The sequence below is a fragment of the Strongylocentrotus purpuratus genome, unplaced genomic scaffold, assembly GCF_000002235.5.
Source record: "Strongylocentrotus purpuratus isolate Spur 01 unplaced genomic scaffold, Spur_5.0 spur5_scaffold_18, whole genome shotgun sequence".
Taxonomy (NCBI): Eukaryota; Metazoa; Echinodermata; class Echinoidea; order Camarodonta; family Strongylocentrotidae; genus Strongylocentrotus; species Strongylocentrotus purpuratus.
In genome coordinates this window covers 7,480,748-7,505,341 of record NW_022145603.1, presented here as the reverse complement: position 1 = coordinate 7,505,341, position 24,594 = coordinate 7,480,748, and the positions used below count along the sequence as shown (strand labels likewise).

Sequence of the window (24,594 nt, the reverse complement as noted above, 5' to 3'; positions counted from 1 at the left end):
TGTCTGTGCTGATGGCTTTAGTGGAGATGCTTGCACAACAAGTAAACAATCTTTAATCTTTACCTGAACAGTTGTTGTTTATTTTATTAATATGATAGTAGGTAATTTCATTTTGTAAACCGAAAACAGACCATGACAATCAGAGCCAGGATAATTTTTCACTATCACTAATTTCTACATGTGGGACAACAGTTCAGATTTTATTTTGACTTTATCCACATGGATCTATACTTGGCTTGTGAAGAACACAATGGTGTCTAAAATTATACCTTTTCTTGACATATCATGCCCTAGTCTATATTGCATTAACCCTTACTGTACTGGGCTATTTTGAGCACCTCCTGACTGGGTGGGGGGGGGGGGGGGCCTGGGAGGCCCCCCCCCCAATATGATCTCGGCCGTCGGATGTCCGGTGAACACGAAAATTTGCATGTTTGTAGATATTTACGTAACGAACAAGATGGTGTAATTAGTTTTTTGCGAATATGCAAATTTTTGTCGTTATAGCCTAATTAATTATGCAAAATGCTAATTTTATACATTTTACAGAAAACGTGTCGAACTTCACTTTTTGAACGTTGAAACTCATTATTCATATGAAACTTCTTTTCTAACACAAAATATTTATTTGGATGTAATTAATAATGATAATTTATGCAAATTTGATGCGATTTTCAAATATTTATTTTCTTATGTATTTTATTGTTTTTTTTAATTTCTTATTATATCTATTGTTTTTATTTCTTATGTATTCTTTTGTTCTGGAATACATCAAGTTACTTTGAGAAACATATAAAAGCAATTCGATATCAATTCATATCACCCACTTAGGAAGGAATACATCTAAACCTGTATTCACATTTCTACTTGTACATGAATATATGCAATTATAGAATATTTTTGATGACATGCGCATACTAATTGTTATGTAACACCTCACAGGTATATCCGATTGCGACGAAAATGGTATCAAAACGTGCGTAAGACTTGAGGGAAAAAAGTCATGAAACGACAATTCAAAATTTCAAGCGGTTGCGGCGCAATCTCCGAAAATGTTGAGGGGGGGGCCTCCCAGGCCCCCCCCCCCCGAGTACAGTAAGGGTTAAAGGTTACCAAGTGTAACACTGTTCAGATGGGAAAAAATGATTCTAAGGTAGTGACTTCAATGCTAGATGTTCAATTAAAGATAATCTAAAAATTTGAGTAAAAGCAGACCATTATTAATGATATAAATTTGGAAAAACTGATCTGATCGAATCCTTATTTCTCCCAGCTTCATTATTAAAATTGAATTACATTTAAGGTGAATGAAAATCGTCACAAAGCAATTAATTGGCTCTATATACCATTCCAGACATTCGAGTGTTGAAAGATTTATAAAATCCAGTTTTATGTTTTATTTTCATTGAAAAATGGTTGGGAATTTGTTTTTTAATGGTTGGGAGAATTTACTGTTTTACAGGGTGTCGAACAGTGATGCTTTTAAAGAAAACTATAAATATCTTTGTCGTTTGATAACTTTTTCAGGATTTTGTGCATGTTAGAGGGTTAGTACAGTAGAAGGAATATAATAAGTAACATTTCATATACAAATTACGCAGTTTCTTCATCAATCTTCAACAATGTTACAGAGTCACTTTAAATGATAATATTGTTTTTACATTTAAGACTACCGGTATTCATTTATTCACGGACTTCTGATTTGAAGATTCCAGTTTTCTTTAAGATAAGGAAATATCTTGGATTTCCTTTTTTCTCAAATATGTGTCGTTCAATGTGTCATGTACATAATGTTAAGTTACTTTTATAGCAGTTATCTCCTGAAAATATATGGAAATTTGTCTTTTTGTTAAGTACATAGAGTACAGGTCCTCGCAAAGTGTTATGTATGCTTTCACCCTTGAGTGTTCTAGCCACTAGACTACGACATCCTCTAATGTGCTTTAGGATCTGAATCATTTATCAGTTATCTTCTTTATTTACAGCTGATTGTGGCACCATTGTTTGCCAGAATGGTGGAGCATGCATAAGCTCTGGACAATGTGAATGTGTTACTGGTTTTACCGGTACTATGTGCGAGACTAGTAAGTATCCCCCCCCCCCCAAAAAAAGGAAATAAGTAAATAATAATAATAATAATTAGAACACAAATACAATTAAGAAATACATAAATGAATTGAGTATTCACGTATATAAATAAATACTGAAAATTTCAATTTAATATCTGATAGGCATGTACTTATCAATGATAAGGCGTTGGGTTATGATCAAATCCTGTAATATGATGCCATTTCTGTAATCAAATTAGTTTTTCCTTTCACATCATTAAATTCTTTACCCTTAAATGGAAAAGCAACCTTGATAGCAATCTGCTCTAGAGAAATGCAGGAGAAACAGAAAAGTAGACTGGTGAAATTTGAATGAAATCAGACAAAACATGAGAAAGTTGTAATTTTTAAAATTTGTAATCACTGTAAATATAGCCTCTTCAAATTGGCTGAATTGGTACAAATTTCCTATTTCTTCCATTTGCACACAGAATTACACAAATTAAGATTTCGATAAAATGTATGACTCAGTGGCTAATTTCTCTTAAGAAGAACTACATGTATACAGATATGCTACTAATACACTTTGGAGAAAAAGATAAATTTATGAAATTTTTTGTTCATGACAAATGGGAGAATTAACCATCACAATCCACTGACTAATTGCTACTTTGATATTTGCACGGATGTGGTGATTTAGTATTTCAAACATTCATAACTTTCTAATTATTGATCTGCTTTCTTTCAAACTTTTGTTTATCTTATTATTCTGTTTCATGCACATGAAATTGTTACAAGGGATGTTGTTGTTTATTTGTTTTTATTTTTTTTTTTTTTTAATAATTTTTAAGAAAGTCTTTGAATTCGTCTTCGCTACTAATAGATTATTCTTAGTGTGCCTTAAATCTGTATCTGGTACATGTATATAGAACTTAGCAATTAATTGGTCCATAACTTTAATATTTAATCCTATTATTGTCTAGGCCTACAGGGCCAATGTGGAGAGCAGTTTTGTAAATTACAATGCCACTTTGTTAGAATGAAATTTCAAATGCAAAATAAAGAAATAAAGATTATTATAGTTTCATTTAGGTGAAACATTAAGTCAATAGAATGTCAATGGCTTATGGTTGATAATTCATTTTTTTTTTCATTTTAAGACATTCATGAACCGGTGATTTCTATGCTATGCAAAGTTTGTTCATTGATTAATAAATTCAACCATCAGATATCAACGATTGTCTTCCCAATCCTTGTATGAATGGAGGAAGTTGTACTGATGGGATTGACTCGTTCACTTGTTCCTGTGTTGCTAGCTATACCGGGAGTATGTGTCAAACAGGTAAGCTAAATTATACCATTTTCTCACCGTCATAAAAACAGGAAATGGTTATATTTTATCTCTTTTTTTGGGTGGAGGCAAATAAGATGAAAACTCTTAAATAAAAGACTTAATTCTTAGCCTAGATTACGAACATGTTTTAAACATATTCGTAATCTAGGCTAAAAGTAGAGTCTGAACGTTGTAGCGTTTCAGATACTTGTTTTTGATTTTCTTTTCATTTAATCTAATACCGCGATCTCAAAGACTTCAAAAATATCATCTACCTTTTCCTACTCACTAATAGTTTTTTGCACAATGCAATCTCATGTCCAGAACTCAACCATTTAAAAGGCCCATGACATCGAAACAGCGCTCAAAATACACGGGGGCGGTGGGCGATTCGCCCCCGTGAGCTACATAATCGCCCCCGTCACGTTGCTCACGGGGGCGATTGCAAAATTAAAAATCGCCCCAGTGGAATTATAAAATAAAGATTATCTTTTCTGTCATAACTTTAACACAATATTGAGTTTCAATTTACAAACCTTAAACCAATGAAATTGAACTTAGATTAGCGTGCAAGATTTCTCGTTCTATGAGTAGGCCTATTATTACCGATTCAGCTCGCAGTGCAGTGCCGCCGTCAGCAGTGGTTATAGGCCTACTACGCCGTTAGTAACGGTACGTGTGCACGCTGCCGCGCCATGTCTGCTGGAGCTATGGAGGCGATCGCGCAAGGGCAGAAACATGGTCATGGAGAAGTTTTTCGTTGTGAAAGCGTAAACCCGCTGAAATCTGGTGATTTCAAATTATTATATTTTGGTAATGGTTCTACTGTAGAAGTCATGATACGGAGGCTTCGAGGTTAATGTTTACAGGTGTCTTTATTAGAACCAAACTGCGTCATGATTCAATCTCATGAGCCATCTTTAGAACCCTAGTCTATTGTCAAGACTTACATAATATCAGCACATCTCCCTTTCTAAGAAGGGTTACATTCTTTTTCCACAGAAATAACATAACACATTATTTTTAACACTTACTTTTGAACACATCGCTGGATATTAATTTTGGTTTCAATATGTTTTCCAAATCTGGAAACAATGCATATATGGCGAGCGTTGGGTTTGTTTTGATCTGTTTCAAATACTTTTCAAGAAATAAATGATTTTGTGAGTTGTTTCTTTGACCATGCATTCAGAATATTTTGCAACATTTCTTTTGTATGTTATTTCTTTCCAATAACTTTTCAATCCAGTGATTAACACACTTAAGCTTTAACTTGAGCTTGAACATAACTTAACGATATCCAATCTTGATATCTTCCAAGTATCTGTGGATATAACAAAAAACATATATACAGTTAATGTTAAAACATTCATAACAATATAATATAATGTCCTTTTAAAGGCAAAGTGTAACTTTCACTTTCAGTTCTTCTTGATATTATCAGCTTTTGTTAATATAGTCCTTTTGCTTTTCATTGTTCATAGTTCAATTTGTTTTTGTGATTATTTCACAAGTCCATTCGATTTGGCGGTTTGCTTATTCGTCCACTTCTGGTGGTCATGTAGGATGATGCTTGCTGGGCTGGTACGCCGGAACGCTCAGGGGTTGGTTCGCTAACATCCTCGTCATCTGGATCGCTGTCCGTCTGTGTTGTCTGTTGGAACCGATCATCCCTTCGTGTGGGTGCCGGTCTGAGATGACGTCGGTTTCTTCGTCTAATCTCTCCATACTCTGTCTCTACCAAATATGATCTGTTTGGCAGTTTGACTTTGACGATGCCACTTTGTGACCATCGATTGTTGTGCATGTTTTGAAGTCTTACAGTCTGACCTATGTTTAGTTCTGGTAGGTCTCGAGCATGTTTATCATATCGCTCTTTCTGCTTTACCTTCTGCCCTTCCTTCCTTTCCCTCACCTGTTGAGGATTGATGTGTTGTGGATCAAGAAGTTTGTCCACCATGGGCAGGTTTGATCTCAATCGCCTGTTGTACAGGAGTTCAGCTGGCGATTTTCCACATTCTAGTGGTGAGCTTCTGTAGACTTGTAGTGCCCTGTAGACATCTTGTCTACTGTCTTGGCATTTGCGGATGAGATTCTTCACAATTTTCACTGCATTCTCTGCTAGTCCGTTCGACTGAGGATGATACGGACTTGTTGTTGTGTGGCAGAAGTCCCAATCTTGTGCAAAGTTTTTGAACTCTTTACTAGCTAATTGCGGACCATTATCCGTCACGAGTTCACTTGGTGTGCCTTGTCTTGAAAAGACTTCTTTCATTTTTGTTATCACTGTTTTACTTGTTGTTGTTGACAGTGGACAGACTTCAATGAATTGTGAATAGTAATCTACTATTACCATGTAATCTTTGTTATTCAGTGTGAACAAGTCTGCAGCGATCTTTTCCCACGGTCTGTTTGGTACCGTGTGTGGTTTCAGACTTTCTGTCTGTTGTTTTGGTTTATACATCAAGCATGAGTTACAATTTTGTACCATTTCTGTTATGTCTTGATTTATTCTGGGCCAATACAAGACTTCTCTTGCACGTCTCTTGCATTTTTCTATGCCCAAATGTCCTTCATGGATCTTATCCAACATCTGTTTTTTCATTGTGCTTGGTACAACGATCCTGCTGCCTTTCATGATTAAGCCTTCGGCTTCTGACAGCTCATTTCTAATGTTCCAGTATGCTCTAATTGCTACTGGACATTGTTGTTTTGTTTCAGGCCATCCATCTTTGATGATGCCTATCAATTCTTGTAGTGTTTTGTCTTTCTGTGTTTCATCTACAAACTGACTTTTTCTGTTTGATGTGACTGGTAATGTCTCCATTATTGTGTCTACATAGATTCTGATGTCTTCTTCTCTTTCGACCTGCATGTCTGCCTGTGGATCTACCGCTCTAGACAATGCATCTGCGGTGTACATGTATTTTCCTGGTGTGTAGGATACTTTCAAATCGTATCTCTGCACTCGGATTAGTAGGCGTTGAATGCGAAGAGGACAATCACAGAGTGATTTTTTGAACAATGGTACAAGAGGTTTATGATCTGTTTCGACTTCTACTTGTCGTCCATGTATGTATTGGTGAAATCTTTCACATGCAGACGTCATCGCTAGCAGTTCTTTTTCTATCTGCGCGTAGCGAGTTTCTGCATCAGTCATTGCTCTCGATGCATAAGCAATGGGGAACCAATTCTGGTCATGTTGTTGCAGTAGCACTGCACCTAGTCCATTCTTGGATGCATCAGCTGATAGCTTCGTCGGCTTTGTGCTGTCATAGAAATGGAGCACTGGTTCTTGTGTCAGAGCTTCCTTGAGTTGACACCAAGCTTTTTCTTGTGCATCTTGCCACATCCACTCATTTCTTTTCTCAAGAAGACTTCTCAGCGGGGCTGACTTTGTGGATAAATCTGGTATGAACTTTCCTTGGTAGTTAACCATACCTAAGAACCTTTGAACATCTTGCTTGTTCTGTGGTCTTTCCATGTTCAATATGGCTGCAACCTTCTTTGGATCTGGTTGAACACCTTGTTCACTGATCACATCGCCAATGAATGTCATTTGGCTCACATTGAACTCACATTTGTCTCTGTTGAGTTTCAGATTTGCTTTCTGAGCTATGTCAAGGACCTGTTTCAGTCTGGTGTCATGTTCCTGTTGGGTTGACCCCCATACTACTATGTCATCCATCATTGTGTTGACACCAGGTATGTGTGCGAACAAATTATGCACAACCTTGTGGAACACTTCTGGCGCACTGCAGACCCCAAATGGTAACCTGAGAAATCTGTATCTCCCAAATGGCGTTATGAAAGTACATAGCCTTGAGCTTTCCTCATCTAACTCTATCTGCCAGAAACCTGAGGACGCATCTAATTTGCTGAAGTACTTAGCTCCTGCAAACTGTGCTGTTATTTCCTCTCTTGATGGTAGCTGGTAGTGCTCTCTTTTTATGGACCTATTTAGATCTCTTGGATCGAGACATACTCGAAGCTGATTGTTTTTCTTCATCACCACCACGAGCGACGACACCCAATCACTTGGTTCATCCACTGGTGTGATAACTTTAAGTCGTTCCATTTTATCTAGCTCCTCCTTGAGCTGATTTCGCAGTGGAAATGGAATTTTTCGACATGCATGTTGTACAGGTTGAGCATTTTCTTTTAGCGTGATATGATGCTTTCCAGGAACACATCCTAACCCTTCAAACACGTCTTCATAGTCATCTACTATTACATTCTTTGATTCTGTTTTGACATTCAAGACTCTCTTTACAAGCTTCAATTGCTCACATGCTTGTAAGCCTAACAATGGTTGACGATCACCAGGAGTTACTAGAACAGCCATATTGTGAGTTAAACCTTTGTACTCCACTTGTACATAACAACGACCCTTTACTGGAATTACTACTCCACTGTAGCCTGTCAATCTCACTCTAGCTGGATGCAGCTTTGGCCTGGGAATCAAACTCTGATACACTGATTCTGGAAGGAGGTTTGTCTGAGCACCAGTATCTAACTTGAAAATAACCGGCCTACTATTGACAACTAGCTTGACCTTCCACTCATCACGAGACTCTAATGTTTCTACAACATCAACCATGAACTCATCTTCGACCTCGAGATTTTGCATCTCGTTGATAACTTTACTCATTGGAGTTTTACAACACTTCGCAAAATGATTTCCAAGACCACACTTTTTGCAAATTTGACCTTGAGCAGGGCATGCATTTTGACCATGCCAGTTTCCACAACGACCGCAACTATTTCTAGATTTCTGACCTTGAGTCTGATTTTGACTTCGATATGGCCTTTGAGTTTGTTGTTGACCTAGACTTTGCCTTGGATTTTGTCTTTGATTACCGTGAAACAACTTTCTCCTACTCCCAAGAGCATCAACCGAGACTTCATCCGTGGAACTCAGCTCTTTTGCCTGAGCTCGAGTAGTTTCAGCAGAACGACACAACTGTAACGTCTTATCCAGCGTCAAATCATCTTGCCTCAATAGGCGTTCCCTGACCATGGAGTTCACAATTCCACAGATAATTCTATCACGAATGAGGCTATCCTTTAAGTCACCAAAATCACAAGACTTAGCTCTATTGCGCAATTCAGTTGCATACTGATCTGTTGTTTCATTTTCGTGTTGTGACCGTGTGAAAAATTTGTGTCTCTCAAATGTTACATTACGTTTTGGCATGCAATAGTTCTCAAATTTCTTTAGCACTTTCTCTAATTTCATCTCATCTCCGGTATCTTCCTCAAACTGGAATGTATTGTAAATGTCAAGAGCTTCTTCCCCTATGACATGTAGGAGCATGGATGTTTGTGCTTTTTCTTCTGTCTTTGACATTCCACTGGCCACATTATACAATTCAAATCTTTGTTTGAAACGTTTCCAATTTTCTGCTAAGTTTCCTGTCAGCTCCAATGGCTGTGGTTGACTTAGATTTGTTGCCATGGTTTCTTATTTGTTTCTCTCTGAACAATGCTTTAACCTCTTATTTACTATTGTGGTATCTTTACAACCTAGTCAAACTAACGAGACAAGCAATTTCACCGAGTTAAAATATGCCGACGCATGTACGCACTCATAGCCACATACACACAGTTTGCACACACGGGACTGAGCCCTTCAATCTGGCGTAAAAATGGAAATCCTGCACCTGTTTATTCCTGGGTTCTATCCTCCCTCGAAGTCAACATCTGTCCTTGATCGGGAAGACCTGACACCATATTATATTTTGGTAATGGTTCTACTGTAGAAGTCATGATACGGAGGCTTGGAGGTTAATGTTTACAGGTGTCTTTATTAGAACCAAACTGCGTCATGATTCAATCTCATGAGCCATCTTTAGAACCCTAGTCTATTGTCAAGACTTACATAATATCAGCACAAAATGACCAGCAAATAATCAACCTCGACCAGTAAATCAATATTAGGGACTTTTAGATTTGCACGATGAGAACGTGGACTGCAGGCACTGCCAGTGCTTAAAAGGACGTCACATGTGACTGCCAGTGCCTTAAAAGAACACGTCCACGTCCACGCAAATCTAAAAAATCTAAAAGTCCCTATTGAGAAAAAGAGGAAGACCAAGATGTCGTGGAATGATATGGTAACATGGGCAGATCTACCGGGGGGGGGGGTTAGGGGGTTTAACCCCCTCCTCCCCCCCCCCCGGCCCCCTTGGCCTGCCAAGTGAAAATGTGATGTGCATAGAAAAACGCCATTATGTGTCCAGATCGACCCACACAGTAAGATGTTAGTAGATGCCAGGAAAACAATACGGGGGTTCAAAATAGCAACAACAAAAAATCGCCTCGCCGATATGCGGCTCGTGGACGATGCTTCGCATGTAAGTAAATGCCAGGAAAACATCACTTACGGGGGTCCTAAATCAGGGGCGGATCCAGCCGGCGGCAAGAGGGGGGGGGGCCCAAATCTTGAGAAAATATTTAGCGGCGAATCAGCCAGCCGGCGATCGGCGAATGAGCGGAGGGGGGGGGGGGATATAATGCACATAAGTTTAGGGGGGTCCAGTTTTGGGGGAACATTTTTGCGCCGACTCAGCCGGCCGGTGAATATTAAAGTTGGGGGGGGGGGAATGCTGGAGAGGAGGACCACTATTTTTTTTTTCAGGGGGGGGGGGAGGTGAAGCGCCATTTTAGCATGACTTTCTTTTTAACTCTTACTTTCACCTATCTCAGATAACCCTAAGTTTTTGGTTGCTGCTTTATATGTAGTTGATAATGCATGATTAAAATAAAGAGAGAGAGAGAGAACCACCATCATTTTGCAATGGTTTAGGGTTTGTGTAATGTACATTTGAAACCATTTCTTAGCGTCTCAACCCTAAAAAAATAGCGAAACTATTTTTGAGGAAAAGCATTATACTGAACTGAATAAAGAATATTAGCTTTATATTGGCTCATACTAATACTGATACCGGCTAAAGACAATGTGGTATTTGTATAGAGGTATTCCAAAATGACATTCTGATAATCAAAATTTTGTTCTGGTATCATTCTGTATATACGCATAATACAACTGATCTTTATGATTTCTTAACGTGACATAGCTTCTTCTCCCCCTGCAAACAAAAAAGAAAACAAGGTTATTTAATAAAAGAATCATGCGACAAATAATCATTGTGATTCAAATTGTGCAAGGATTTTTTGAATAAGCAATGCTTTTCACCAGAATCTTCTTTGTAAAAACGGCTTTTACAAATCTCAGCCATGCAATTCTGCCACTGTGTTGTAAGATCACTTTCAGATTAGGATAAGTGTATTCTTTAATGAGTATTTTACATTAAATAGAACGTCTCAACTCAGTAAGCATGGCTGAGATTTGTAAAAGTTGTTTTTACAAAGAAGATTCGGGTGAATAGCAGTGCTTATTCAAACAAATATTCGCATCAATTTGAATCACAATCATTATTTGTCGCTTAATCCCTTTTAATGACCTTGTTTTCTTTCTCGTTTGCAAGGGGAGAAGAAGATATGTCACGTTAAAGACATCATAAAGATCAGTGTTGTATGCCTATATATTATATACACAGACCCCGCGGAACGTTTATCAAAGTGGGGGGGGGGGGGGGCTAAAGTATTTACGATCAGGTAGAGGGTAGCGAGCGTAAATTGGTGTGGGGGGGGGACAGGGGTTTTAGGCATTTAATTACGGTCAGAGAAGCACAAATATTTTGATGCCGCATTTGTGTCACTGGCAGGTCAGGGGGGCGGGCGTTTTTTATTTTATTTTTCAAGGTAAAATTTACGTTACTATCTTATTTTTTAACCGGTTTGGGAGGCTGGGGGGGGGGCTGGCCTGTAGAATCGGCCCGTGGATCCGCGCCTGTCCAAAATAGCACACACACAAAATCGCCTCGCCGCTACGCAGCTCAGTAAAGAAAGAATGTAAAGGTTGCTTCCAATAATGAGGAGGAAATAATGTGCAGAACGAGAAGACATCGAGAGAATGTCATCACGGGATTAAAGTCAGTAACAGCTATGTAGCTCGTAAATTTGTAAGAGGGAAAATGCTGATTAAAATGATAATGATGAAACAGCAAATAATTGAGGAGTATCATAGGTACCAATTCAATGGATATTTGTATAAAAAAGAGCCCCCGTCAGTACTAAAAGAGCCCCCGTGAGAAGGCTCACGGGGGCTCTTTTTGGGGGGGAAGAGCCCCCGTGGACAAAAAATTAATTTGAGCCCTGCATCGAAATACAAGTGTATTTCTGTTGGTGTGCTGTCCTGCATACATCTCATAATTTGATATGTAAACTTCTGAATTTGTTTCATAGATTTTTAAATATTTTTTTAAATATTTGTTTTTCAAACTTGCTAAGCTCCAACCCCAAAAACTTCCAGATCTCATTCCCCTTGTGACATCATCTGTCAGTCATCAATGAGCTAACTTGAGAAAGTGGTATGTATCTTTGCTGAAGTCGATCACCTGTTACAATACGTAATACAATAGCAACATACAAGTTAATAGTTATTAATATTATCATTATTATAATTGTTATCATATATTATCATCGTTTATATTATGATAATTATTATCAAAAGTTACTCGTCATATTGTTTCAAATTTTCATTTTACCACTTTGCTATAGATGTTAATGAGTGTGAGCTTGATACAAGTGTCTGTAGTAATGGAAGATGTGTCAACTTGGATGGATCATACACGTGTGTCTGCAATGCTGGATTCATGTTAGTCAATGCAAATTCTTGCAATGGTATGTCTAAATATAAGTTTTTCTTTTTCAATAAGGAATAATGTAGGTTTAATGACCAACTTTGTAAAATTAAAAAAAATATCGAAAGATAAAAACAAACAAATCAATATCAAGTTCGTTCAGTTTTATGCAAAATTTTATGAAGGAATAGTTCATCATCCAAATAGCATTTTGATATAGTTTTTTTTCTTGTGATTTCATAGTTACATATTCAAAAGTGTGTAACAAATTTTCAAATGAAAAAAATAAAGTGAAAAGCATTCAAATTCACACCAGACGAAATGTGGTAAAAATTTGGCCATTCAATTGGTTAGGGCATGAATAATGTACCCGGTAGGTGTTAGCTGTACATATATGAAAATTACTTGATACATTCCTTATAAATCATCTGACGAGAATGGTATTGTATATATTGTACACTTTCCATCTGTAGTCTCCTTATGACAATCTTGTTCCATGAGAATACAAAACCGAATGTATTAATGATTTTTTGCCTGGAGGAAACACATTGAAGTATCCATAAATATATTGGCTTCATGTCATTGTTTTTTATATTTTTTTAATGTATATCCAGCTCTCCCAAGCAGTCTGTCCACTAGTCAAGTGACTGTGAAGATCACAGGACAAAGTCTGAATGGTCAAATCCTGACGTATACATCAGAATTAACAAATAGGACATCGACCAAATTCATGGAATATGAAGTTGCATTCTGTTACATTGTAAGTATATCTTTCTTCACCAGTAAATGCGAGAAAACTGACGACAATTTTTTAGACGCAGATATGTGGTGCTTCTTCAGCTTGCAAATCCAACACACTACATCATCACCATATATCACATTAAGATGTCTATACAAATGTCAGGTAGTGCAGTAGTCTACTGAAACTTTGTAATAAAGTGTTGGTTCCTCCTGAACAAATGCTACTTGTAGATCCATGAAATAAAAGAGAATATACTTGTAGTCCTTTCTTTATGCCTCCGCCACTGAAGATGGTGCAGAAGACATTGTTTTTATCGTCTTGCCAGTTCGTCCTCCGTTCATCCCATTTGAACAAAACTCAGATGAAATATGTACAAGTATGAGTATGAAAAGTTGAACTGACTATATTTTTGGTGTTAAAACTTGAAGGTCAAATGTCACAGGCTCATAAATGTGTTTTCAAATACCAAAAATATATCTTGTTTACGCAATAACTTGAAAATGCTTTGAAGCAATTCACACCATACTTTGATGAAGTGTGCATAAACATTCAAGGATGAACTGATTGGATCTTGGGTGAGAGATGTCAAAAGTCAAAGGTCACATGGTCATGAAAGCGTTAAACTTACCAGAAAATATATCTTCACTGCAATAATGGGTTGATGTCAAAGTCAGAGGAACATTCATATAGACAGAGGTATATTGGAGAAGTAAGAGGAGACACTCTACTGCTATGGGTTATTAGTGTTGTATTTCTGATCATTTTGTTGTTTCCAGAACCTCGTAGTTTACATCAATTTGTGTGCACTACATAATCACCCTGTATCTATTGATTTTTCAGTGCATGACTGGAACTGAACTTTATCTTTGAAAAAAAAGGAAATATATTTACATGAACTACATATGTATACAAGCATACTCTGATTCTGGCTTTCTCTACTTTCTCATTTATCAGTTCAGCCAATACGTAAGGGAACAGTTAGGTTCTCAACTTGTTGATGCTAATTGCATAGTGCTGTCATTCAGCCAAGGTAGCGTAGTCAGTGACGTGCAAGTGGAACTTGCTGCTGAGAGCCAAAGTGTAGCAGATGGGCTTGCTGTGAGTTTATCTGCCTTATCTACCAACATTGATCAAAACTTATCAGCTAATGGTCAAACTCTGGTAGCGTCTATATCGGCAGAAGGTAAGAGTAAAATCCAGGCTTTTTTCACCAGCCATTCTTCTCTTAAGACACCTTACAAGAGGATATTATCTTTTTAGTTGTCAAAACAAATAATGTTGTTGTTTGTGACTTGGTATCTTGACATGAGTTCAGCTGTCTGCAATGTATAAAGAGCCACCTTCGCAAATGACAGGCAATGCCAGAGGACACAATCACAGGTCAATTTCAGATACTTTTTGCATTAGAAATTTATAGTATAGCCTTGCAAATGTTAAAAGTTTGTGATTTTAATTTGACGGTCCTTAATTATTTGCAAAATCATATCTAAGATTAACTGGTAATGAACTCTAGATCACTAAGGGCTAGAGTGAGTATCTGATGCAACCAAGGGATAAGATGTTGTGTTCAAGATACACTCGAACATACAGCAAATAGTGTTTGTTTTTAAAATTTGTTTGTGACAAATAATTCTTGAAATTATGATATCTTGGAGTGACTTGCATTTGAACCAATTGTTATGTCATACAATATCGAATCAAAGATGGTTCTGTAGTAATACCAAGGCAAGAAAAGGCATGGTGCTGGTGCACATGGTGTTTGACATTGTCCAATCCATGGGATTCGACCCCTGTGCAGTCAACCGTGAAGAGATGCCCAACAAAAATGGTACTAAAATAAGCTGGAGGAATGACGCTACTTATCATATTCTGTACTTATAGTTCTATAGATTAGGCAATTTCAAAAATTGCACACATCTAGCTGTCAAAGCACATGTAGTATTCAGTAGACTGTATTATTATTATTACTACCGTATTTGTTCATATTAGAGTAGTTATGGAGTTCTTGTGTTTTCTACTGTTTATACCTTGTCAATAAATAACGATAAAATAAGTTGGTCAGTTATCTGAAGTAATTTGAATCATTCATATATCTTTGAAATGAACAGTTCAGTGCGATCAAACGAACTGCCAGAACGGTGGGACATGTACTTCTGCTGGACAGCCTTGTAATTGCCCAGCTGGTTTTACAGGAGACCTTTGCCAGAATGGTAAGTTGTGTAATTAGTCATTTTTAGTGTGCTTATGCTCCCTCTCACTCATTCTCCCTAGGCATACACGTTTATATATATATATATATATATATATATATATATATGGTTTTATATACAGTTTCACAAGAAATGGATGTGAGGGTACTCTCTTTTCATTGCGTACATGTACATGTATATTTGTTTGATCATGTTTTTCCTAATCTCATATCTGATACATTTATTTTGCAGCTCCTCAAGGATTGTCGAATGGAGCCATCATTGGTATTGCTCTCGGAGTTTTTGGTTTTGTTCTCGTCCTCATAACCTGTGTCTGCTGCGTTTTCGTACAAGGTGTCAGACGAAATCAAGCAACAAAACTGATGCTCGCGTGAGTATTACAATACATTTACAAATGAACGAGCTCAAGCTATTACTGACCACATCTACATGTATGATTTCAATATATATGACGACTGTAGTAACAAGATAATAGCTCTAGAGCTTGAATTGGATAACACATTACATTAAATGGTAGTTTTATGTTGACACAATTCAATAATACTTTGTTAAGTATGGGACCTATATATGTATTTTTGACTTGCCTTAGATGTATCTAAGGCAAAACAAACAAACCATTCTTTTATTACGAGCATACCAAAACTCTTTGTATATATGTTTATACATGTTCTTACTTATTGTTTATTGCTGTTATGAATTTATGTTCAATATTTTGTTATTAATATTATTATCATATCTATATTTGTTAACCCTTACTGTACTGGGCTATTTTGAGCACCTCCTGACTGGGGGGGGGGGGGGGGCCTGGGAGGCCCCCCCCCCCTATGATCTCGGCCGTCGGATGTCCGATGAACACGAAAATTTGCATGTTTGTAGATATTTACGTAACAAACAAGATGGTGTAATTAGTTTTTTGCAAATATGCAAATTTTTGTCGTTATAGCCTAATTAATTATGCAAAATGCTAATTTTATGCATTTTACAGAAAACGTGTCAAACTTCACTTTTTGAACGTTGAAACTCATTATTCATATGAAACTTCTTTTCTAACACAAAATATTTATTTGGATGTAATTAATAATGATAATTTATGCAAATTTGATGCGATTTTCAAATAATTATTTTCTTATGTATTTTATTGTTTTTTTTATTTCTTATTATATCTATTGTTTTTATTTCTTATGTATTCTTTTGTTCTGGAATACATCAAGTGACTTTGAGAAACACAAAAGCAATTCGATATCAATTCATATCACCCACTTAGGAAGGAATACATCTAAACCTGTATTCACATTTCTGCTTGTACATGAATATATGCAATTATAGCATATTTTTGATGACATGCGCATACTAATTGTTATGTAACACCTCACAGGTATATCCGATTGCGACGAAAATGGTATCAAAACGTGCGTAAGACTTGAGGGAAAAAAGTCATGAAACGACAATTCAAAATTTCAAGCGGTTGCGGCGCAATCTCCGAAAATGTCGAGGGGGGGCCTCCCAGGCCCCCCCCCCCCCCAGTACAGTAAGGGTTAAACTATAATGTACATCATTATGTTTAACAGGGCCTCATGGAAGACCACCATTACTGGTGATAATGAGTCACCTTGTCTAAATATCAGAAATAAATAATTAAATATATAAATATAGAGGTGCCTTGCCAAGTGATATTCAACTTTTCTTGATATGTTGTATGAATGCTATTAAGAAAGTATCTATCAATCTATCTATAAATCTGCTGCCTATTTGTACATATCTCTATCTACCTGTCTACATTTATTTATATAATTATAAACCTTTATCCTCCTTTCTATCCATCTGCATACCTGTTTATCTATCAATCTGTCCCACTCTGTGTAACCACAGATCTCTCTCGATTCTCTTTGAGATGCAGAGAACCACTTGATTGGACCATCACAGTTCTTAGTGATGGTCTTCTGTCTCGACACATTTTGTAAATTTTGTGATGCTATTACTCACAATGTTTATAACACTGGCAGGAATTGATTCCTTGAAATGCTTGAGTGACGTATGGCATAATAATCGGGAGCGCCAGGAGTGTCACGTATGAGAGACATGAGCGCTATACAAGAACCCACTATTATTATTATTATTATTATTACTTATGAAAAAAATATATAACAATGTTTTGTTTTGTTTTGTTTTCAGTGAAGCACGGTATGTCGATTCGAGCAGACAAAATAGAGGCTTCTACGGAAACGAATCTTTCAATGGTTCTGAGGAGTACGATTCCCTTGAAGGACGCCGGTATGCAGTTGGTCAAGCTTTGGATCGACTGCGCGGAACTGATGCACATGTATAAACGGTTTCCTTGTCCATGTGTTTAAAGGGATAGTTGAGTTCTGTTTTCAGACAGCAAATGCCTTTAAAGTGCATGGTTATTGCTCTTATTCTTATCTATGACATTTATAGTGCCCTTTTAGAACCTAAAATTGCTATGAAGATAATTTTAGATCCCAAAATGTGCGAAATTTAGCCAACATGATCATACGAATTCAGCTCCACTTTCCAAAAAACACGGTAACCGTTAATTAATTATTTAATTCAAAATAACAATACATGAGCCGGCTAATTGTGGGTAATATAAGCAACACGAAAATGCCAACAAAAAAAAACAACATCGGCATAAATATGACATATGACATAAAAGGCGTTATTTCGTTTTTTCCACGTTTTTTTCAAATTTTTCAAAATATCTAATATTAGTGGTGGTACACAAGTATTAGAAATTGTTATATTTCAGCCGTCTCTGAACCGATTTCGATCAAAGATGATTTTGTCATTTAAATATTACGTTCTTTCAAATTTGACACTCAGTTTTTCATTATCTTACAAAAAATATTTTGTGTAGCGCCCTCTGCAACAGAACTCAACTCCCTTTAACGCTATATATACCACACAAATAATCTCCCTCTTCAACATATATTTATCATGTAATAGATATACCAAAGGCTTTTTATAATTTACAAAATAGCTGAACATTGTTTTCACACTCCTGCACATACATCGCTTGTATAAGAAATGTATTACCATCCTTACAACACCATACTTGCCTCCTTTAAACGATGTCATGCATGATATTTATCGAGAAATGAAAATGTGTTTCAATTTAGTTTCTTACATTTATATTCCTCATTTGTTTACTACTGTTTCATATTCATAGAGAGAAGCCAGAAGTGTTCCTATACAAAATATGCAATTTTCTCAAAACAATTATAGTAATTACTTAATGTTTAGAATGCATGATGGTGGGGCAATGTGTGCTTGAAATTAAATGATTCTTCATGCAACATATACAATGAATTTGACCCCGACACAGCAAGGATTATCAACATAACAACAAATAGTGAAAACAAAACAACCAAGAAAATCATCAAGGCGTGGATGGTGAATGTGCACCGCCCCCCCCCCCCCATCCTGTACTTAACCTCCAGGACATATACCACTGCTTGAAATACCCACGTAGATATCAAAATCTGAATATCAGTAAGGAATTATATTCAGCTTGACAATGAATGTTCACATTGAATAGACCATTTTACTAACTCTTTCAATTTATACACATTTCTTCTCCCCATTACCAGCCATTCCGTTCATCTGCTAATAATTGCATCTCTATGAATGGGATACACTTTGCTTACATTATTTCGTGCTATGTTGGTAAATCCTCTGGCAAGTTTTTGAGTAGTCAAGAAAAACATTTGTTTAAAAAGTATGCATACAATTGATAAACAGGTCTAGTGAATGTTTTTTTTTTTTTTTTTATTGTTCAAGATACAACTAGATTCTTGATTATCTGTTTTTAATCAGTATACTTTTCAATTTAATGATTTTATAGATTATGTTTTGATAGAAAAAGAAATTATCAAGTCTTTTATTATTGTTTGTCTTCCCAACAGCATCATGAAGATCGCAATTTCAGGACTCCCTATGTGGTAGATGGGAGTGAAACGGTATGTAGAAGATTATTTGCATTTGACAATGCTCTGCATTCGTAGTGTCATTTATCAGGAGAGTTTGGCCAACCATATTTGAGTTGGGCGAACCATTTATGAGTTTGGCAAAGCATTGCAAATACTGCTATGATGGGCAGACACCTAACAAAGATACACCATGTTCTGACCAACTGAAATCAAGCTGGTCAAACTCTTGTGTATATGGCTCTGAGTTCTTGTAATACGGTATGCCACCTATCAGATGTCATGGGCCAATTTATGACTTCTGGGCTAGACATAAAATCTGAGCTCTCTCGGCGGTATTGTTGCGTGGCCTTTTCACCCACTGTTTGTGGACATTTGATGCATACAGAGTCATCGAATGAAGAACCTTGGAACGTGTCAACTCCTTTCTCCCAAGAACTATACAAGATTGGCATAAGTTACCCCTTTAAATTGGTGGGAAAGTTAATCTCCCCTTCCAAAATTCTTTATATGTATTATTTAATGTTAATTTAAGTAATGATAACGATCTTGGTTTGTAATAGGGCTTGATACATTGGCCATGTCTCAAAGCACTTTATTGTTATAGTATTACCATTTTTCATTGGATTTAGGCTTGCCTGCACACAATGCATGCAAATGTAGGCATATTCTCCTGAGGTACCAACAGCCCAGCCAAGTGCCATTTTACAGAAAACCACAATGCTAAGCAAACTGCAGTGACTTTCGCATCATGCCTGGTACCCATTTAATACCTGAGTAGAGATTAGTAAATGTGGATTAATTCCAGTCAAAGGACATTGCTTGGCTTGGATTCGAACCCTCAACCCTTGGATTAAAAGTCAAGTTAATGGACCACTATACCACGATACCTCCACTTTGACCGTCTTAGGAAAATGACCCATTCCCATCTTAATATACTGGAATTACTTTTAATTAATTAATAAGTTATTTTACAATGCTTGTCATGTCACATTTGTGTCCTTTCTCTAATCCCTCATTTATTATTTATATTTTAGAGTGTTCTTATCACCAGAAAATAAATTGTTTTATATGTTACTAGTTCCATGTTGTATCACTTGATTCCAAATATGAGTTTTAGAGATATTACTTTAAATATTTTAACTTAAATTATTATAACACTCTCAATTGTTATACAAGAAACTTGTGAGTAGACTATGGAGTATGCAGTGCACCCTCAGCACTCGCTTCTGATAGGGCTCGCACGGAACCGAAGTCCAACTTGGGTTCCACATGCACTGTTTTATATCCTTACCTTTTAACCGTGAATCCATTAGATGCCTGGTTAAATGTTGAAGTTTGATTTATTAATTCTAGCAATACATAACTTATTTGTGTTAAGTGATTGGTACACTTTAATACCAAAGGATATGTATTTTCTTTCAAACTTTGATTTTCTGTTTTGTTCTACTCTTCTTTATTACAGTACAACGGTGTGGAGCGAAATCCAATGCATTATTGATCACCAAGAAACTTACCTTCGGACAAAGAACGAATATGACAACAGAAAAGAATTTAGTGAATTAGTTACGTCTTATGGATAGATGGGTTCTCTTCTGGATAGGCTAAATATCAAAGTGTATACAATCATATTATTAGATTAAGTAAGGGCTTACTTGCATTTGATAGATTGACTGATTTAATTGATGAAATCATTCCAAGTCTCTGTTACAAACAACCATACTATTTTATCAATTAACGGCTTACTTGCATTTGACCGATTGGCTGATTGAACTGATGTAATCATGTTAAACTCACATCATTTTAAAAAGACTGCTTTTCAGCAAGTCTGTGTTACAAACATAAAATTGATGTTATACAGATCAAATTGGATATAAGTACATGAATGATTTCAATGTAATTTACTGTATCTGTGAATATATAAGGGTTTCATTGTTAATCTAGAAATGGTTTGATATCATATCTTTATTGATCAAGTAATTTATATTCATGTTACAACAAATTACAAAAATGTGGTAAAAAATGATTTCACCCAAACTGTTATCTAAAGAGCCAATTCCTATCACATGCTTTTAACGTGTACCAATTGTAAGTCTTTAAATAGTACGAATTTTCTATAGTTTTATTTCAATTGCTTATGGTAGCGGGAGTATAACACCTCCTCTCTCTCTTTCTCTCTCTCTCTTTCTCTCTCTCTCTTTCTCTCTCTCTCTTTCTCGCTCTCTCTCTCTCTCTCTCTCTATATATATATATATATTAGAAGAATACACTACTTAGCATTCTGATTTTGTATGAATAGATTTAAATGCATATGATGTAGAAAGGAGGGCTATCAAGTAAACAGAATATTATGATCACATGGGATCAATCCATGGCGCTGAAACAGTACAAACAGTAATTTTGAATCTTTCCTTTATGAATATAAATAACATTATTAACCTCTTGTACTTTTACCTGTGACATTTTTGCCAGGCAACAAAGTAACCCCCTTGATAGGCTAAATATCAAAGGGTATACAATCATACTATTATATTAATTAAGGGCTTACGGTATTTGCATTTAACCGATTGACTGAATAAATTGATGTAATCATGCTAAGTCTCTGTTACAAATGATCATACTATTATACTAATTAAGGTTTACTCAAATCAGTCTAAAAATACTGCTTGTCAGCAAGTCTTTGTTAAAAACATAAAACTAATGATATAGAAATATTTGAAGATAAATATAAAAAAGAATTGAATACGATTGTCTGTATCTGTGAGTGTACAAGGGCTGCATTGTTAATCAGGATGGGTTCGATATCATATATGTATTGATCAAGTAATTTATATTTATCTCACAAAACATCATGAATGTGGTAACATATGCTTTCTCCTTAACTGTTATCTAAATAGCTGATTCCTATCTCATGCTCTTAATGCGGATCAATTTTAAGACTTTAAATAGTACAAATTATCTATATATTTATTTCAAATGCTTATGTTAGCGGGGAGTATACCATCCCTCTCTTTGTCTCTCTCTTTATATATCTATTAGATGAATACTCTTTTTAATTGATATGGTTTTGTATAAATAGATTTATTTGCAAATTGTGTAGAAAAGGGCTATCAAGTACCCAGAATAATGTGATCATATAGGGTAAAAACATAGCACTAAAACAATACAAACAGTAACTTTAAATATTTCCTTTATGAATAAAAAACAATATTTTTTACCTCGTGCACTTGTACTTGTGACATTTTTGTCACATACCAAAGTTAACCCCCCCCCCCCCCCACCACCAGGAATATTTTGTATCCCACTTACTTCCCTTTCAATTAAAGGATTGTGTAACAAGGACTTGTTTGTTTAGTTAATTAATTAAAAGGTTATGCAGATTAAATAAAGATTAAGGGAAGTGTAACCAAAACTTTCACGTAGGTCCTTTCTCTTGTTTAGGAACGTGTCGCTTTAATAATGATGTAGAAATGAATTGGGTTGAAAAAGAATAAAAATACATGAATGTATGTATGATGCATTGAAACAAAGCAGGCTTACAATGGATGTGTCATGTAGCACAATACAAGTAAATTTATTAACGCACACATACTTTCTTTTGTCTCATTGCCATTTTAAAATATGTTTCTAAATATGTAATATATATCTTGTGTTTAATTTCTATATTCATGTTCCTCCTAAGCCATTCATTATACAGTACTAGGGTATTACCCCTTATAAGTCTTTCATGTTTCAAGGATGTATGTTTTTTAATTTTTTATATATATTTCTGTTCGTATGATATATTTTTGTATTGATATATATTTTTCATTAGAGATCACGAGTAATTTAAATAAATGTTCCAATAGGGAAGACTGCTGAATAGTTATTTGAGTCCATGTGTGATTCATACAGTACATGTTTTCAATACAGACAATTTAAGACGTGTGTAAACTATTATTATTATAATTATTATCATCATCATCAACATTTATTATTTAATACCAGGATTGTTGTTATCAAAATTCTCACTATTTATTATTATCAACATCATTATTATTATTATTATTACGATGAAAATAAGAGATATAAAGTAACGATTGCTTTATTACTAATCATAAAATGGTACATGAATACATGAGTCATTCAAGGAGAAGTGGGAATTGTATAGAATATGAGAAGGAAACAAGGGAAAGGTGTATAAAAGAGACGGATTGAAGTATAAACACAACATATCACAGGAGAGGACAGAGAGGGAGAGAGAGACTACTGAAACAATTTCGATCACTGAAAATCGTGAGAAAAAAAGAATGAAGAAGCCAGGAGGAGATCGACACTTTGTTTGAAAATGTGTAACGATTCCATTGCTTCTATCACGTTGACCTGTAAAGCCACTATTTTAGTTCGTGTCTGTATCGCACAAATACAGTTTTGCAGTGTATAGGCATCTTATTCTGTCTCCATCCCCTGTTTTTCTTGCCTGGCGAGACACATCTGTTGTTTCTAGCTGACACATCTCGCCGCATTCTACTGGCGAGATGTGTCTGATAGATCAGCGAGATGAGTCTACGATTCACGAAAAGTGTCCACTGCCGAAATGCAGTTACTTTCGTGACCCATCTTAAAGTGCGGGTTCATAGAAAATCACAAATATGGCAAATAGCGTATTACTAGAAACTGGTAAGCTAACAGATGGCCATCATGCAAGTTTTAGGTCAACTACATATCGGGGGGGGGGGGTTTATAAAAATACAAATAAAACAACCTCCATAGCATCTGGGATATGTGAGAGATTAGCCTGAAATAACGATATTTTAATGCCGTCACAATATGAACCAACCCTGCCCAAGCAGACGACATTCCATAAAGAATGAACATAATTGCAATGCTTTTATTTCTCAAATTATAATGAGTTTAGTGTATATAAATGTGATGGAATTTTACACCATTCAAAAATAGTTATGACCTCCATTCTGATAACGAAATTCTTTTTGTTTGGATATGGGTTAATGAACAATCAAAGAAACCACACTTTCACATTAAAAGACCTTCGGAATGATAGCATGGACGTACTTTTTGTTCCCTCTTGAAACGCCACGGTGTATACAGCTGAAAATACAATGGCGTCTTATTTTGTTTACAATTTAAGCAACGGATTCGTTTTTTTAAATTTCATTCTTGCATTTTTCATCAAAATAATACCATGCACGGGGTTAGGGTGAGGCAATAGAGTAAACATTTCGCCTGAGGGTATTGAAGTAAGAGAAGTAACTAAAGAAAAGATGACAAAACAGGCACTGAAATTGTGTGAGATGTCATGGGACATGGTCTGTTTGTGCACATCATGTTTAACATGTGACGTCATATCTCAGCTGCGACCGGGGAGCTTTTCAGGTGCTATGTCGTGGCTGTATCTAAGCGTTACTTCGAATGTTTCCAAGCATTGTCATCTTTGCAATAATGACATTAAAGTTATTTTTTTTTAATAAATGAACCTTCTCTTTAGCCGTAATAAGGCCCTTCATGATTGTTTGATTGCTTAGGAACGCATATGGATGGGGCCCCGCCGCTCGCTGACCTTTTTCTATCGAGTCTTGCGCAACTTTTAAAATAATTTTTTTGAAAATCGG

The 24,594-nt window shown here is 36.0% G+C and overlaps 1 protein-coding gene across 1 annotated transcript; it reads left to right on the top strand.

Annotated features, from left to right (window-relative positions):
• Positions 1–22,849, top strand: LOC115925394 (fibropellin-3-like). Its single transcript, XM_030989115.1, has 11 exons — positions 1–41; positions 1,986–2,084; positions 3,277–3,390; positions 12,007–12,129; positions 12,704–12,849; positions 13,786–14,014; positions 14,940–15,041; positions 15,273–15,411; positions 17,214–17,361; positions 18,965–19,018; positions 20,451–22,849. Exons 2-11 carry the CDS (start codon positions 2,072–2,074, stop codon positions 20,484–20,486), a joined length of 1,104 nt encoding a protein of 367 aa, XP_030844975.1. The 5' UTR covers positions 1–41; positions 1,986–2,071; the 3' UTR covers positions 20,487–22,849.
• The last annotated feature ends 1,745 nt before the right edge of the window (positions 22,850–24,594 follow it).